This window comes from Erigeron canadensis, chromosome 2 (genome assembly GCF_010389155.1).
Source record: "Erigeron canadensis isolate Cc75 chromosome 2, C_canadensis_v1, whole genome shotgun sequence".
Taxonomy (NCBI): Eukaryota; Viridiplantae; Streptophyta; class Magnoliopsida; order Asterales; family Asteraceae; genus Erigeron; species Erigeron canadensis.
In genome coordinates, this window is record NC_057762.1 from 43,857,661 (window position 1) to 43,876,040 (window position 18,380).

An 18,380-nucleotide genomic window follows, 5' to 3' on the forward strand; every position below is an offset into this window, starting at 1 on the left:
TCTTAATCAAGTTGGGAGAACTTGAGAGAATCCCCTTCCACATTCAATTGTGTGGGGAGCATGGCCTCCACGCTTTATCCAACCCACCCAAATGTCGTGACAATACAGTACATGAATCTATATCTATATCTCTATATACTTATCCATCTCCTTCCTGCCATCCATCCAAAAAGAAAGTATGGCTCTCCAAACGCCACTCAGGCTACCAACTACCCGATCATCATCTTCTATATCTCCTGCCGCTACAGGTGGCAGCAATGCAGGCCTTCGTCGCCCGGCCAATCTATCGATTATGAACTCATCATTCTATCTCTCGCCGTCTCTTCAGTTATTGCTTCCTCGTCACAAGGCTTCAATACCACCCAAGTTTGCTATGCGAGCTGCCTCTAAGCAAGCTTACATTTGTCGTGACTGCGGGTATGGTAATTCATTTAATTATTATGACCCACTTTTTGTGTGTATTAATTTTGTTTGATTATATTTTTCTTATGAAATTTTGTGTACGTGTGTATGTTTTTGGATGAGTGTTGCAGGTATATATATAATGATAAAACCCCATTTGAGAAGCTTCCTGATAAGTACTTTTGCCCTGGTATGAAATGAATTCGTAATATTTTTAAATACAAGCATTATATATATTTACTTGTCACTTGTAATTCTGTATTGTTGTGATTTTAAATACTGTAATAAGATAAATTAATAGAGTCAATGATCACTACTTTATACTTGTTAGACCCATGATTACATATGTACATGTATGAGTTGGGGCAAAAATGTTGTTTTTCTAGTTAATTTTATTCAAGTTACAGTAAACTAGTGTTGCAGATGTTAATTGCCCATTACTATGAATGATGTGGTATTTAGGTTAATCGTTGTGGCTTCAAGTCCGAATTAGGACTGAAACATGTGAATCGTGTGGTATGACATGGGTATGTAGAGATAGGAGTGGAACATAGGTAGGTTAGATGAGTCGTGTAGTCAGTCAAAGGGGTACTTTTGTCATGCGTGAAATCGTGTTGAGTTGATATGAATCGTTTCTGGTAAAAATTGTGGCTTTTTTCAGTTAGTAACTGGTTTCGAATCTGATCACTCTTTATTTTTAATAAAATGATTTTGGAGCTTCTATGCCTTTAATATAGATTTTGCAACGAGTTAGTACGACCCGTCAACCTGTTTCATTCTTAGCTAGTATTTTACTCGTGATAGTTAAGCCATACAGGACCCCAATCAACCTGTTCATAAGTAAATGGTTTAAAGTTGCCACCTGTGGACCATAAAAGGTCATCTATGAACAAGTATTTAACTAGGATTCAAGTTACAATTTGCTTGAATCGGAGTTAAATACTTAGCTTGTACAATACCTAGTTCGCACATAGGTTATGCATATCATGGATCCATATATCTTTCTTTTCTATTGGTATTAAATGTATAAACCATTGCAGTTTGTGCTGCCCCAAAAAGAAGGTTTAGGGAATACACACCTCCGGTGACTAAAAATGCTAATTCAACGGATGTTAGAAAGGCCCGGAAAGCTGAACTCCAAAGAGATGAAGCCATCGGGTAAACCCCAAACATACACACACACACACACAGAGAACTTAAGAACCAACACTCATCAAAATTTTCTAATTTTTTTTCCAGGAAAGCATTGCCAATAGCAATTGCAGTTGGGGCCGTAGCACTTGTTGGCTTGTACTTCTATCTCAATAGCGCTTTCTAGTGATTTTCCAAAGAAAGGTGCGATGCTGGAGGAACTGTTGTATTCTTATTTCATTTTTTGTAGATTCTGATTGCCTCTTTGAACTGTTCTTGATCTCATTGATTTTGTACAATCTGGCTATCATCCAGGAACCTCATATGATTATGATTTACCCAGTTATAAATACTTTAGAGCAATGTCCGATTTAGGTGACGAGCATATTTGTTACGAAAAAAGATGGACATGTCATATCTGAAATGTAAAATATCATACTTTCCGACAGTTTTTTGTTGTTGTATATCATATATTAATATGTAACAACTATACATGTGGATTTAAAAAATAATATGATGTTATGTGAACTATGCTATTGTCTATTTGAAAATAAGTTAGATATGCTATAAATGTTCCTTTTCCATCACTAATACTATGGTGTTACTGTATTAGGCAAAAGAAATCGGTTATATCAGAAAATATGCACCATAAATCTTTGCTATCTGAATCTGATATGGTTATAGTACGGGTGGCAATAGTATCGTGTTTGATTTAACGGCTTGGCGGGTTCATATACCCCAACTTAAAGTGAACCCACTTAATAAATAGGTTGGTCCTGTTGACCCATTTAACCCATGTTAAATCAAAACCTAGGTGATAGAAGTTATTAGTTGAGGTTATCCATATTTTCATTGCATACACCAAATAAATGACCGAATTGTAAACAAATATAAAATATATATTTATACTCGATAAATATCAAGATATAAACATAATCGTTATCTTTATATTAAATAAAAGATGATTGTTGTGACATCATCATTCCATAAATATTGCTTATTTGTCACATCTAAATTATTTCTTAATATTAAGTTTTTTTTTTTTTTAATTTACTTATGTGTCATAAACACTTTTATTCTTAAAATTTATTGCATTTTTGTTTTTGTTATTTTATAATTTTTTTTTAAAGATATATATTTTTTAATTTTTTAGAGAAAAACTCTAATAAATTATACATTGTCTTATAAGTTTCATCGTCTAAATAATATTATCATAACATATTTTTAATTATTCACATATTATGCGAGTTAATAAACTAATTATAACTTATAAGATATACTATTTTGAGGAGACGGGTGCTCTTAGACTATCGCAACTTCGGTGGCGAAAATGCGCTTTTATAAAACTTTGATTGAGATGACCGGGTTAAACCCGGGTTAATTAGCTAGTAAAACATAAAATAGTTTTAACATTTGGCGCGAGCCGACCTGCCCGAGAGGGTAACTGGCCGGGTGACGGTTCTCGTTTTGGTGCATCTGCGAGTCACGGGTTTGTAGGGTTCGGGCCGGTTTTTGACCCGTACACATCTTTTTCGCCACCATATGATCACATGGGCCCAAAGATGAAGGTTGCATGTCACAGGTTCAAAACTTAATTGCCAAAGGCAAGTGGAGAAGCTATATCTTGTGAATGATGTGCAAGGATGGTGCATGAGTTTTTTTTTTTTTTTTTTCTGAATTTAATGTTCGAGTTTAAAATGTATCCTTCTAACAATCAAAAGAGGCCGGTGTGAGTAGTGCTGCCACCGTAATCTCTTTATCCAAGCACAAAATGTGTCAATTGATATTTGATCTAAACATCGAGTTGATGGAGACCACTTTCAAGCCGCCTTCTTGTAGGACCCTTGCTGATTTTTAACCAACAGCAGTCTCTCTTGATGTAAGGACAACTGTTAACCCGTGCAATGCCTGCTAGTGAGCAATCTCAAATCCAATTCCTCGATTTGCACCAGTTATCACAGCTATAGTTTCCACAGACCACCATCTAATGTTTACATAAAATATATCGACATTTACACTATGTACATAAACATAGTTCGACAGAACATGCACACTTTATAGGATGACTGAATGGAAAAGCTTTGTTTACCTTTGCATCTAGCCTAAATAGTTAGTATTGGATTCATAACTTTGCATAGCCAGCTTTCTTGGATTTCTTTCGATTTATTGTGCATAAGTACACATCGTCTTAATGTTTTATCACGTTCTTGTTTGCTATAATCGTGGAGTCAAACTGGATACTTTGGAGTTTGGAGTTAGTTTGATATGTTGAAATTAATTATCATAATGCACGTGAACTTTGGTTGTGTTTTTAGTAGTTACAGTATTTTAATTATCAAGTAGCTGGCATCAGGAAGTGGTCATATTATTTGACCGACTCTTATGTTTACTTGGAGTAATTTATGTTTGTGGCCTTGTGGGTAACATAGTTAGTTGGGTTATATAACTATTATTAAATTAAATCATAAAGCGTACAACGAAAGATAAGATTTATGCAGTTTAATTAATTAACCAAGTATAGAATATGTATTTTAAATTGGAGAGATTAAAGCAAGAAAAAGGTTTAAATTAACCTCTCTACGATTGCACACATAACGTTGGAATGTATGTATGCTAGTACTTGATCACGAACAAACAACCCTTTGTTAATACCCTTTCACACGAACCAAACAAAACCTGAAACCCTTTGTGTTTGTGAGGATCGGCCGAAGCCAAGAGAGAGAGAGGAGGAGAGAATTTTAGGGTTTTAGAAAACCTTAATAATTGTGTGTAAAAAACCTTAAGAATTGGTTTGTATTTATAGCTAAAGATTTACTTGAAAAACAAGTTTAGGGTTTTCTAAAAACCCTTAATGTTGGTCGTCCCCCTCTAGGAAGTTTCTAGAGGGTTTCTTAATTTTTCATCCAATCACAATTATCTCCTCCGTTAAGTCCGTAAGTTAAGTACCGTTAACTATTAACATTTAATAGACGACCATTAGTTTTTCGTGATCAAATTAATTAATAAATTACATGTAATATATTAATTAATTATAGTTACATTCACGTTGAGGTGTGACCCTGTAGACTTAAATACTTTTCAGACATACGTTCATTTTACGTGATCATATTCCAACAATAGTTCTAGACATGCACGTTGGTTTTTTCCTATATAAGTCTCTGTATTTTAAGTTTCCTGGAATGTAACAAACTTTGGACGAATGTCTATAGTAGGAAATAACTAAAGTTTTGTGTATTATATGTAAACAACTTTACAAAATGTTTATTATATGTAAGAAAACATATGTGACAACCATATAGGGGTGCCACTTGTCTGATTTTAATTAGTTGAATACATTTTCTTACATACAATAAACATTATTTTCGAGGTGTTTACATACAATACACACAACTTTAGTTATTTCCTACTATAGACATTCGTTCAAAGTTTGTTACATTACAAGATACTTATCCCTTTTGTTTTTAATCAAGTAATCAGAAAGTTAGAGAGCAAAACGCTTTGTGTAAGTGTGTGAGTATATTTTCTGTCAGAAGTTGTTAAGTTGTAATATACATTAATATGTTAATATAAAGTTGATATACATCAATCCACTTATCTGTTTTGGGAAAAAGAGAGACGGTAGCAAACTAGCAATGGGGTGAAACCATATCACCGTCGTGTGATCATATGTGTCCACAAATGAAGACCGGGGGTTATAGTTTCAAAACCTGTCAAGCAAATGGAAAAACTATATCATGTTATCCATATATGAGAATGGTGACTTAACGGTAGGGGTGACAAAAAAAAAAAAAGACGTCTCCAATGGAGAAATCCAAAACCCGACATTTCTAGTTCGGGTCTGGATTTACGGGTCTAGGGCCGGGTATGAGGATAGTTTTAGTTTTCTTTGTGGGTTCAGGTCCGGGGATGGTATTAGATGAAAACCCGCATACCCAACCCATACACTCAAAATTCGCCCCAAACCATCTACCCATATGGCATTACGTAATGATACTCCGCACTATTTTTTACACAAGATGCTTGTTCTTACTTTCAATTTAACCACACTCTCTGATTATGTCATTGCACCAAGTGCACAAAAACCTACTGAAATGTCTGTGAACGTTAGCTCAATATATATTTTACGTATAGTATCCCCACAGTAGATTCTTCATTTACTACTTTGCTTGTATATTTCGCGTAAAATTTTTTAGTAACTAAAAAGATTTCAAAGTAGTAAATAATTTAATGGATTCCCGATTATCTGTGGGGAAACTATTACCCAACGGTTGTTACGTAAACGGGGACTTATCGGGTCTGGGTCTGGGACGAATATTTGGTAATCGGGTCCGGGATTACCTAACCTCGACCCGTTGCCATCCCTCCTTACCGGACATGAGTTTTATGCAGTATGCGCTCTTGGTACAAAGATGGTATATGGGACCAGAGTGTTCCCATATACTTACCGCATATAAATACCCCGAAAAAGAGAGACAGTGTTTATTACCATTATATGTTATGTTAGCTATAATAAATACTCAATTGGAAATTTTTTTTTATTTTTTCATAAACAATGTTAATAGAGTTCGAAATCATAGTTGGTAATGATCTAAATTGTTGAATATTTTGTTCCAGTTAAATGGCTACCAGAATGTTTGCCAAAAGTCTCAGATGTGGATTCCCTACTATGGCTCAAAAGGTGACATCCCGTTCTTTTACTTTCTCTGCAAATTCAACCCCTTCTAGCCTCTACCGAAGTTTGAAATCATGCAGCAGCTTAAGAAAAGAACACATCGATGCTCTGCAGCAGCTTAAGTTTGAATCCATGCTAGCCTCTACCGAAGATGACATGACAAAATTTATAGGTGTTTCTTTATTATCATGTGATTCTTGGATTACGAGTATTTTTTTTCATTGAATAATATGCTTTAATATTGATTTTTATGGTTATTATTTCTAGAGCTTTTAGAAATCCGGACACTGGCCTCAATGATCCTCCAGCTGAGTGATCTGGCTGTTGAGCATTTGATAACAGAGAAAGCTGATAAAATTAGTTGAAGCTGATATAGATTTTGATAATAATAACAGAAGATTTGATAAATAAACTGAAACAAAGCTTGAAACACATGATTAACGAAGAAGCTAGATGACTAAAATAGAAATAAAAAGAGTTATTACAAGATAAATTTGAACAGATCCCCAAAACGATTACATGATTGATTGAAAGAAAGAGAAATACTATAACGGCTAAAAAAGAGGCGCAAAGAATGTTAGGGGATGACTGATAACCTAGGCATAGGTTTAAGGTTACATATATAGACCACAAAGTTACACAAGACACCCTTTATTCTTCATCTTTTTTCTTCAGTAGTCCAAAGCTTCATCTTCTTATAAATCCAGCTTTAGTCCCTGCTTCATCAACAAGTAGCACCCAAGGTCCTAATAAACATGAAAACACATTAAGTTAGAAGAATTAAGTTGCCTAAATAACAAAAGCAGAGCAAAGGTTCCTTCCTTACAAAGTTGTATTTTTGGTGGATGTTCCCGGTTATGAGAAGGATGATCTTAAAGTGGAGATCCAAGAACGAACTTTGTTCATTACTGGCGCCCGGAAGGACTTATTGGGTCAAGATGTTTCAATCAACAAAGAGGTAAAGGTCCCGAATGATTGCATCTTTGATCCGGAGGAGGGGCATTTCGAGACAAGACATGGACAACTTCAAGCTACATTTCTTGTTGATAAAGACAAAATTTTCGAAAAGAAAACTGGGAGATATGTCGTCAAGTGCATTTAGTGGGTACTGATTCAAATTTGACAGTTTTTAAGATATTTGCTCCTTCTTTGATGTGATTCAGACCTTAATTTCTGGTTTCAGACGTTCTTTGATGTGTTTCAGACCTTAATACTCGGATGGCTGTTTCATTTTTGTTTAGTGTTTCGTCAATTTCTTTGTGGGTATGCGTTCAGCTGGCTTAAAGTTTGGTTGGCTTTCTTCAAATTGTGGAGGCAGTGGTCCTTTTGGTTCATGATTTTTGAGTTCCAAGTTTATCCAATAATATCGAGTTATAGGGATTACAATGGATTTCAAGTTTTTCCAATAGTCACATACAAAACGAGGTCTAAATAATAGAAAATGACACTTCTAAGTGTTACAATAATTTTTACACCAGAAAGAACAAACATTTCTGATTGCCCAACAAGTTTCTTCTTCTCAAATCATCTACAAAGTTTACAGATCAAAAAGTAGGATCATTAAATCAAATTTAGCTTTCACGTATAATGCTCTTTAGTCAAGGAAGGTGTATATGGCATACTTCAAGGTGACTACTATCAGAAATGTATTTCACGCCTTTCAGCAAAGAATTTGCCGCTTATACGCATATCTGGAAGCAAGGAAAGCCATATTGCTGTGTCAGCTCCTTCTTCAGGTGTAATCTGACCTGCCCAACCAGTCATGGCAGTCTTGACCCAACCTGGGCAGTAGCAGTTGATGTAAATCTTTTCACCTTCTGGTCGATCTGCAAGTTCCCGGGCCACCAGCCTTGTGTATGCATTCACTGCAAGTTTTGACAGTGAATAGTCTGTATTGTTTTGAGGCCATCCTCCAGAGGTCCAACTCTCATCTTTCACTTGTTCCAGGAACTTATTCACTGTTCCATCAATTAGCTCCTCTGTTATTGAGTCAGGGTCTTCTAGTTGTTGTCTCAATTCATCATCAGAAATTCTCTAATATCAAAATTCATTAATTAAATGTATTGCATTGTAAATAAGTAGTAATCATAAGAACAAATAATCTAGTAAAGCTAATATAGTTTGAGAAAGACGAAAGATTACACATACATTTTTCCTGCCATTAAGTCTTCCTAGTCTCGAGCTTACTGAAACAATTCGAGCACCTGCAGGGTTAGGCTTCATCAATGGGATGGTGGCTTTAATCATATTTTTGGTGCCATTATAGTTTGTAGCGATGACTTTATCAGCAAATTCAACAGAATTCTCTGACCCGACATTATGGTTGAATCCTGCATTGTTAATCTGCACAAGTAGTTTGCATTGATTATTACAAGAAATGCCTATAGAAAGGATTTCTTTGTTCTTTTTTTTTTTTTTTTGAATTAAATGTTCAAGTTCAAAAAGTTATTTTTCTAACTATCAAAAGAGGTGTGACAATTGCTGCTATTACCAGAATATCTATACCACCATAGTTTTCTTTTATCCAGGCACAAAAGGTATCGATTGATTCTTGATCTAGAACATCCAGTTGATGGAAGACCACTTTCAAGCCGCCTTCTTGTAGGACCTTTGCTGATTCTTCACCAACAGCAATCTCTCTTGATGTAAGAACGACTGTTATCCCTTGCAATGCCAGCTGATGAGCAATCTCAAATCCAATTCCTCTATTTGCACCGGTTACCACAGCTATAGTTTCCGCAGACCACCACCTAATGTTTACATATTATGAATCAACATTTACCCTATGTGCACATAGATAAGTTGACAAAACATGCACATCATATACGAAAACTGAACGTAATAGCTTTTTTTTTACCTTTACCTTCATACTATTTTAATGCATGAACTTGTTAGATAAAAGAGAGAAACACCAGATCCAAATTATACGAAAATGTAGCAAAACAAATCCAGCAAAATGAAACCAACAATTTTTCTAAAAATTGAGTTCTATGGGAAGCAATTATATATTCAAACTAATATTTAATTTCTATTGTCCATTTGTCCTCTATACACTCTCCTACACGTCCCGATAAATCAAAATGGCTATGTGATCTAACTAGAATCAAGTAGAAATGCACTTATACCTCTGGTGATCTGAATAAGGAATAGATCGAATTAGAGAGATCTCTTGACGACGTTTCTCTCTACGTTCTTTAGCTCTCTCCCTTTTATCCATTGGTTTCTCTGTAGAATCTGCCATTGCATTGATCAGATCAGATGAAATCGAATCAACTTTCAATTATAAAATTGCATTTAATATACAATTCACGAGAGAAAAGAAAGAGAGTAGTGGAATCAAATCTCGAATATGAATATGCATATAATCCTGTATTCTTGAGGGAGAAGAAAGGAGGTTAATTTGAGGATGAGAGAATCACAAGGTATCTATTCATGCAACCATTAACATCCATGCAATGCCCCGGTGAATATGCTCTATTTTTACTAGATACATGAATATATGTAAATATTTCTATGGTACAATATACTCCGTAAGATTTTAACTTACGATAATTATTTTAGAGCCCAATTGAAATTACCAAGTAACAAAATGTATGGGCCACAATCATTCTTCTCAATATATGTAAGAGGGCTCCCAATGGTCTCGTAAGTGACAGTGCTCGTCGCTTTGCCTTCAAAAACCATATGCAGTGTCTTGTCGCTTTGTGTCACTGGTTCCCCTCATCGCTTACCTGATAAGGAAGTGGCGAGCTTGGTGGGTCTGGGCATAATCTCAACACTACTAAGAACGATTTTTTGCCAAGTTGTCTCACAGACACAATTTTTATCAGACCCTACAAAGTTATTTTTTAAACAATTATCCCAATGGCAAAAACGCTAACAATAGTAAGGGGGCTGTTATCAACAAGCTAACTACTAAAAAGAAATTGTAATATTAGGACATTGCTACTTATTATGTGAAAACATAAGATATGGAACGAATATTACAAACTCATCATTCATATAACTACATGAGGACACTGATAAATTTAACCAAGCTTTATATAGTAGTAATACACCTTTTTGTATGACTTTCACACATTCATTGTAAAACTAAAGTCAAACAACTGTAATCTCAAAATCACAGAAAGAAGTTGCTCAAGTTGCCATAGAGAGGTACCCATCCTGGCTTTGCTTTCTTCTTCGATATACAACTTCATTAGTGACAGAAATTACAAATCCAAACATGGCTACATCCCATAAAAGATCATTACTCCCGATTCTTCATGAATCTGCAGACGTACCAGATATAAGAAAATTACACTTAATGACATAAGCAAAGGCTAATGTGAGGAATCAGAAGGCTATGATTGGCTAATTAGTGATTAGGACAACCTTCTTTTATTATATTAAAAATCAAGATATCGAGATAAGATAAAGATTAAGATAGTGAAATCCATGTCAATTGTAACGCATTAAGTTTGACCTCATTACCTTGAAGGCTTGAAGTCAAACTATAGATGTTCTGTTATTTTTGTGGACAAAGGGACTACTTATCTTAGTATTTGCCCAACATAACTTGTGAAAAGTGTTTTAGATATCTAACAAAATTTCAAACATTAGACTTGACATATGTGTCAATTTAATTGTCGTGATACTCAAATAGTCTAAAAATAAGGGGTGGAATTCTTACCTAAACCGGATAATTGAGTTTCAAAGAAGACTATGCAACAAGAAGATAGAAGAGGCCCAAAACTCCAGTATGGCTCTTTTGACTGCTGTAGTTAGAATCGAAAGTTAGGTTTTCACCTTTGGCTATCTTTACTGAACCTGGTTTCGGATAACACGTTGACATTCCTACAATGTAACCAGCTTCATCTCCCACACTGTTTCCTTGCCCATATATGGGTTTAGACGAACAAAGAACCCGTCCATCCTGCATAAAGTCAACATTATTTGCTTTAAATTGTGTTGCAGATATGTAACAAAAAATTATATGTTACTTGTGCTAGATACTTTTGACTCAAACCCAGTTACAATACGATTATGAATATAGAAAAACTTTACCTCTCCATATAGAGTAGAACCTACTCCACCTATGTACTGTTGTGCAAAACTATAAACGACGTCACCAGCAATTGGGAAACCCACACTTGCTCTTCGAGTGCTGATGGAGTCATTAGTACCAGCTCCAGTGGTAGATTGTTTAATATCATATTCAAACTGTAAGGTTTAACATTTTAATAATTGATCATCAAGATGAGACAAAACGTGGAAACTATACTAAATAGGTGTTAATCAAGTTTCAGTAACTTACTAAGCAATTATGGATTCCTGTGTTCTGCCAGATATCCATGATGTCAAGTATAAAGATCTTAACAGGTATTATGGAATCACTCCAATCAACCCATTTAACTGTGTACTTGAAGTAAACGTTTCTGTTAGTACTTTTAAGCCCATTTTTCACTTTGCATTGTGTTCCATCATAGCAACAGAATAACCCTCCCACATAATTCGGTCTCAAAGGCTGACCATCTTTATCAACTGTCACATTATATAAGTTACATCTGCATTTTTTAAGAAAAAGTTATCAGAAACTATATGCTAGACTCTGTAACAAATTCGATATCATATTGATACCTGCACTCAGTACATCCTATTGGATCCACTGCACCAAGAGTGTCCATCGCGTGGATATTAAACATCCATTTCTCTGTATAACCAGCAGGAACCGTAAGCGGATTACCCACTTCGATTCCATAAGGATCAGGAACATATGTAGATGTTTTTCGTGTTTCTGAACCCATTCCAAAAATCTGGGAGCGACCTTGTTTGCATAATCCAGAATTCCCAGCCATAATAAGATTTTTAACGCCCTTACGTTGGTAGTATCTTATCGCAGTCCAATGGTGGACATACGTTTCTTTAAGCGAAACAGGGTTCCCTGCTTCATCCACAATTTCAGCATTGAAACTTTTTATAGCAATATGTCCTTTCGGAAACTCTATATCATAGTATGTTTTGTTTGAAACAGAACCCGGATGTAAGGTTATCTTAGGTGATAAATACACCATGGATTTTACCCCCTTCTCAATTGTCACACGGGCTCTAGAACTTTGAGCACATATTGCCAATAACACAAAAGCTAACAAGCACACGAAACCTTGAGTACCATGTGACATCTTTGATCCTTGATTACTTCAACTTAACTAATCTGATGAAAGAAAATGAAATTTTACTTATTTCGGCTCTACCATAAAAACTAAAAATTTTATGTGTTTACATATGTTAATATTACTTGTTAATAGTAAAATTTTCACATTGTTTGTTCAAACAGATATACAAAGTGAAAGAGTATACGCAAATAAGACAATATATCATGCAGATTAAAGAGACAACCACATCTGATCAGATCAGCAGACTTTACAGAATACCATTAATAAAAAACCAAAAGTAAGACATACCGAGAGTCCAACTTTTTCGAGTAAGTTCGATGCTCGGTTGTAGGAAAAGGTCGACAAAAATACACAAGAGAGAATCCAAAGTAGTGACAGAATGGTTGTAGGTTTTTTGGGGGAGCTTGTTTATTGATTGTGATATGATCATATGATGATACAACAATATTAACACACACATATATAGATAGACTCATAGACAAATCTATACATATATATGATATTATATATTTATATGATAGTGAGATAAGATAAGACAAGCAATGGAAACACAGCTGAAACTAAAATTAATCAGATCTCAAAGTTGACTATTGTGAGAGTAGTGTGAAGTGTGTGACCAATGCATGACTCCATGACATGTTTTGTTTGAACAATCAAAAAGAGTATTTAAATAAGTGTTATTGGTAACTGTCACTCTCTTAATCATTATGTTCTTTCCATTATTATTTCACTTTATAAAAGAACGAAGTGCTGTTAAAGATGAAAAAAAAAAAAAAAAAAAGATGGAAGATAGATAGATGATGTGATTTTTTAGTTTCTAGAACTGGTTTGAAAAGTTATAATTTTGTTTAGTATTAAGAGAATACAAATTTGCAAACGATAACTTTGCCTTTTAGTTTTTTATTGTCTCCGTTAGTTAAGTAGCGAGACACATGCAACATGAAAACAAAGGTCAAAGGTTTATATCGTTTTGACGTTTTCCATGTCCTTTTAACCATAATGCCACGTTATCTTCTGTTGGACCAGTCCGATAACGAGCGAGTTTATTCACCATTATTTCCCTGTATTTTTTTTTTATGAAAAAGCTTTTAAAAATGATTAGATTTGATCATTAAAGTCAAAAGTCAACTTTTGAATTAACATGTCAAGTTGATAAAAAAAAAAAAAAATCAAACTACCGTTTAGTGGTGTGTAGGATGGTGGTCCGGTGACAGGTTTGTGGTGGATTTATACATATACATCCGGAGACAGATTCTCTCAAGTTATTTTTATAACCTGAGTTAAGTTGGGGATATCTTGACCCTTAGATTGAAAATCAATGGCTAAGATTCAATCATTATTTTTGAATCTTGACCATTGATTTTCATCCAAGGGCCAAGGTTAGCCTAACATGACTAATCATGTTAGTCTAACTTGAGGGAATCCCCTTCCTATCTATCTACTCTTTTTTTTCCTACATTTGTCATAATATACTGCACATTTTTTTGATAGCTAACTATTTGGTAACCAGAAATTTCAGCCAGCCAGGATATTTGCAGAAAGAAATGGGTCGGATACTGGAATAATTAATTTTGAATAAGACAGAGGTTAACATAATCACTGCAATACTATAATCCTTAACATAATCAACAAGATTAATTACACTAATAAACTAGACCTGCTGAATTTTTTTCCCTAGTAATACACCCTTATGTTTTTCACATATTTATGCGCAAGGCATATGTTGTCATTGAACAGTAAGGTTTATGATGCAGAGCATCTCCATCATCTTGAATGAAAGAAAGAAGATGTTCAGTGCAACAGAAAAGTACCCGTTCTCAGTTTGCTTTCTTCTTCAATAAGCAGCTACAACAACAGCTGCAAAAATTGCAAATCCAAACACCGGTACATGCCAAAAGAAGATTGGCCCTATTGATTCTTCATGAGTCTGTAGACCAAATCAAGAAATTACAACAACTTTTAGATCTCACAAAATGAAAGAGATTCATACACCAACACCTGGGTTGGGATAACATGTGGAAATCCAACAATGTAACCAGCTTCGGCTCCTGGACTGTTTCCTTGCCCATAATAGTGACAACTAAGCTAAATTTGGGCCACATAGGATGATTGCTGATATAGAGGTATTCAAGCAGTATTTTGTTACCTAAATCCGAAGGTTGAACATGAAATTCGCAAACTACCGTTGTTTAACAGCTCAGTCTACATGCATATATTTAGGATTCGGTACCTACCTAATGTAGATGATTCATGTGTGCACATTGTTTCTGTCAGTAAAACTAGCATTAAGCAATTGTTTTGTTCGCACTGTTAATGTTAATAACTAATTGGCCATGTACTGTTCTAGCAGACACGTATCACACATTGTTATCAGATGCAAATTCAAATAAATATGCCCCTGGTTCTACAAAAGATTTAAATATATTACACAAAAATACCATTTTTATAAACTTTTCTTATATTTGCAGGAACATTTTGGCTTGAAAACATATAGTATTACAATTTAACATGAATGACCTTATTGTACTGTCTAATGTCTATAGAGATACATCCCCAAGTTCTTCACCTATGCATGTTCATGTACTAATAGTTTTACCAACCAGTTCCAGTCATGTGGCATCGCAGCAGATCATCTTATATCAGAGAAGAAAGTTGTTCAAGTTGCAATAGAAATATAGCCATCCTCACTTTGCCTCCTTTGATATGCAACTACAACAGCTGCAAACATCGCCAATCCAAACACGGCTACACCCCAAAAGAAGATAGGTACTTTTGATTCTTCATGAATCTGCATACCAATCCAAGGAAGTTACAACAAATATATTTAAAATATAACACACTGCATGCTATGCAAAAACAAAAGACAGATGTTGCATACAAAGACTTTCTTCTCCAGCCATTCGTAACATGTTACACTGATGTTAAGAAGATGACTTTGTACTCTAAATGTTCATGTTACATGTGTCGTGAAATTCTTATATATTACTTTGGAATTTGAAAAACTGTGAATAATTTGACCCCAAACCATGTTGGTATAAACATTTTCCAGAATAAATTTAGGAAGCATAAAGTATCTACAAGATATAAAAAGGACAACTGAACTTGCAATATTAAATTTTTAAATTAAGAAACAAGACTAATATTTTTTACTTGCTTGTCCCAATATTAAAAATAAAGGGTAGAAATCTTACTTGAACTGGATCACTCAAATTTAATGAAGACTCTGCAACAAGAATATAGAAGAGTCCCATAACCCCAGTATGGCTCTTCTCACAGCTGTAATTAGACTCCAAAGTTAGGATTTCGCCTTTAGCTATCTTCATTGAGCCTAGTTTAGGATAACATGTGGACATTCCAACTATGTAACCAGCTTCATCTCCTGCACTGTTTCCCTGCCCATATATAGGCTTAGACGAGCAAATAATCCGCCCATCCTGAATATAGTTAAAACTTGTTAGCATCCATTGAACATAAACTACAGAAACAAAACCCGAGTCTAGAAATTGTATGCATTACATCTCCATATAGTGCAGAACCTATTCCGCCACTGTGCAGATGTGCAACACCATACACGACATCACCGCCGGTTGGAAAACTCACACTTGATCTTCGTGTGCTGGTGTAATCATTATTAGTGACTTCAGCGGTAGATTGTTCAACATCATACTCGACCTGTAGTGTAACCCTTTACTTATTTACGAATATTTCTATATAGATGCTGAGATCTCAATGACTTAATGTCAAAATATCACTCACTAGGCAATCATGGGTTCCTGTTTTCTGCCAGGTATCAGTGACATCAAAGATGAAGATTTTAACAGGTAGTACAGAGTCACTCCAATCAACCCACTTAACAGTGTACTTCAAGTAAAGGTTTCTTTGCACACTTTCAACATGGTTTTTCAATTTGCATTGTGTTTCATCATAGCAGCAGAAAATGCCTCCCACATAATTTGGTTTCAAAGGACGACTATACTCATCCTCTGTTACATTGTATAAGTTACATCTGCATTAGCAATAACATAAAACCATATATTGCATTATTTGTCTGTATCATTGTTTTTCTAGCAAAAGGTTTAAATCAGCAAAGAAACCCTAACCACGCGGTCCTTTGGACTCAACCAACCCTTCCCCAAGGACCAGCCCCGGGCAATGAACACCTGACTTTGGGTACCACCTTGTGGAATTTGGAACGGATTTGAACCTATGACCTATTTCTAGTAAAAGTCCTCCACAGGGGCCCACAAAGTATATGCAGTGGGGAAATGATACCAGCAGATCCAAAGGCTACCGGCGTATATATAATTTTTTATTATGATACCTGCATTCAGTACATCCCATTGCATCTACTGCGCCTCGAGTGTCAATTGCATGGATATTAAACATCCACCTCTCTTCAAATCCAACAGGAACTTCTAGTGGATTACCGACTTCGATTCCATAAGGATCGGGAACATATGTGGATGTTTTCCGCGTTTCAGCTCCTAATCCAAAAACCTGGGGAAGGCTATACTTGCATACTCCACCATTTCTAGCAATAATGTGATCTGATTGGCGGAACCCAAGATTAACATTATATTTTATATCTTTAATGCCGATACGTTGGTAGTATCTTATTGCAACCCAGTGGTGAAGATAAGTTTCGTGAAGAGGAACAGAGTTCCCTGCTTCATCAACAAGTTCAGCATCGAAACTCTTGATACCTATATGACCTTTTGGGAACTCAATGTCATAGTAGAACTTGTTTGAGACAGAACCAGGGTGTAGGGTTATTTTAGGTGATAAATACACCATGGATTTCAACCCGTTTTCAAATGTTACATGAGCTTCAGAATTTTGAGCACACATTGCCAATAACAGGATAGCTAATAAGAAAACCGGCACTCGAATTCCCAGTGACATCTTTGAGACTTTGACACTTGCCTTCAATTAATCTAAAAAATAACATAAAATTCCATTCATATTGGTTATACCACAACAACTAACTAATCAAGGATATTGCTTTGAAAGACAAATATAACACACGTATCACCACATATCTACACACTTGTCCACAACGAACCCACAAATCTTGGTTATAGGGTTATCTCGAATACTTGTAGGTCAAAGTCCCTTAGGTAACAACTAAAAATTACAATACAATAATTAGCGATATATTATAAATAGTGCATATATATTCCCATTTCTGAATTGCATTCTGGGTGTTGGTATCACAGCCCCTCAACCCACACTCATTTCTACCAATCACATGTTGCCACCTCAATTTTACTTTTTTTAAACCTCCAACCCTCGTTTAAACCCTCGCACACCTCAAAAGCATCGAATTTCATCACGGTTTCAGGCAAGGTTCACAACCCGTGATGCCGACCCATGACCTTGGTGGCAGTGTTGCCATACAGTTTGAGGCGAACCCGCGTGCCATACCTAAGATAATACCACGGATTACCTTAGATATTCTAGTCTTTATTTTATAATTCAATGTTCTCTTGGTACAAAGCATATATACGAACTGAAAGAATGAAGGGATTATGATAGGAAAATGTGTTTTAGATTCATTAGCCCCTTTTAAGCTACTAATATGGAGTTGTATGGGTAATTAAGCTGATTAACTTTTTCAAACAAGGTCCCACAGTAATCAGATTTTATCATCCAAAACTATATACATACAGTATTTATCATATATAAATAAAAAAATAAACTAGTTAATCCAATTGCTGCATAATATGTTAGAGATATATTGTTGATAGGCCAACACGGGTACCACTAAACTAGAAAACTATACACTAATTAATAAAAACAGAAATAAAAGGGTACCTGAGTATCCGATGGAAATCTTTGAACTTAACGACTTGAGGCGGCCTAACCTTGCCAAACCATTTGTTGGAAGCGAGGCAATATATTGAGGTACCCATACCCAAAAAAAAAAGTGAGATATATTTTGGGGAAGATGTGATCTAGTGGTGTAGCATGGAACAACAACACCAGGATCTATGATTAATGGGAACCACATTAGTTACCAT

The 18,380-nt window shown here is 35.3% G+C and overlaps 3 protein-coding genes across 4 annotated transcripts; 1 reads left to right on the forward strand and 2 right to left on the reverse strand.

Annotated features, from left to right (window-relative positions):
• The first annotated feature begins 114 nt into the window (after window positions 1–114).
• LOC122587341 lies at window positions 115–1,981 on the forward strand. Of its 2 annotated transcripts, XM_043759477.1 has the most exons (5): window positions 115–417; window positions 534–592; window positions 1,443–1,560; window positions 1,642–1,737; window positions 1,849–1,981. In XM_043759477.1, exons 1-4 carry the CDS (start codon window positions 179–181, stop codon window positions 1,718–1,720), a joined length of 495 nt encoding a protein of 164 aa, XP_043615412.1. In that variant the 5' UTR covers window positions 115–178; the 3' UTR covers window positions 1,721–1,737; window positions 1,849–1,981. The 2 variants fall into 2 exon arrangements, with proteins under 2 accessions (XP_043615412.1, XP_043615410.1); XM_043759475.1 differs by having other exon boundaries at window positions 116–417; window positions 1,642–1,981.
• Window positions 1,982–7,760: 5,779 nt separating this feature from the next.
• Window positions 7,761–9,528, reverse strand: LOC122589959 (carbonyl reductase [NADPH] 1-like). Its single transcript, XM_043762288.1, has 4 exons — window positions 9,331–9,528; window positions 8,697–8,955; window positions 8,354–8,548; window positions 7,761–8,239 (listed from the first exon to the last, which is right to left on the reverse strand). Exons 1-4 carry the CDS (start codon window positions 9,444–9,446, stop codon window positions 7,844–7,846), a joined length of 966 nt encoding a protein of 321 aa, XP_043618223.1. The 5' UTR covers window positions 9,447–9,528; the 3' UTR covers window positions 7,761–7,843.
• Window positions 9,529–10,228: 700 nt separating this feature from the next.
• Window positions 10,229–18,317, reverse strand: LOC122588325. Its single transcript, XM_043760435.1, has 12 exons — window positions 18,175–18,317; window positions 16,682–17,294; window positions 16,117–16,366; window positions 15,877–16,032; window positions 15,552–15,794; window positions 15,026–15,148; window positions 14,700–14,764; window positions 11,825–12,382; window positions 11,502–11,751; window positions 11,252–11,407; window positions 10,878–11,120; window positions 10,229–10,476 (listed from the first exon to the last, which is right to left on the reverse strand). Exons 2-11 carry the CDS (start codon window positions 17,260–17,262, stop codon window positions 10,908–10,910), a joined length of 2,595 nt encoding a protein of 864 aa, XP_043616370.1. The 5' UTR covers window positions 17,263–17,294; window positions 18,175–18,317; the 3' UTR covers window positions 10,229–10,476; window positions 10,878–10,907.
• Between the last annotated feature and the right edge of the window lie 63 nt (window positions 18,318–18,380).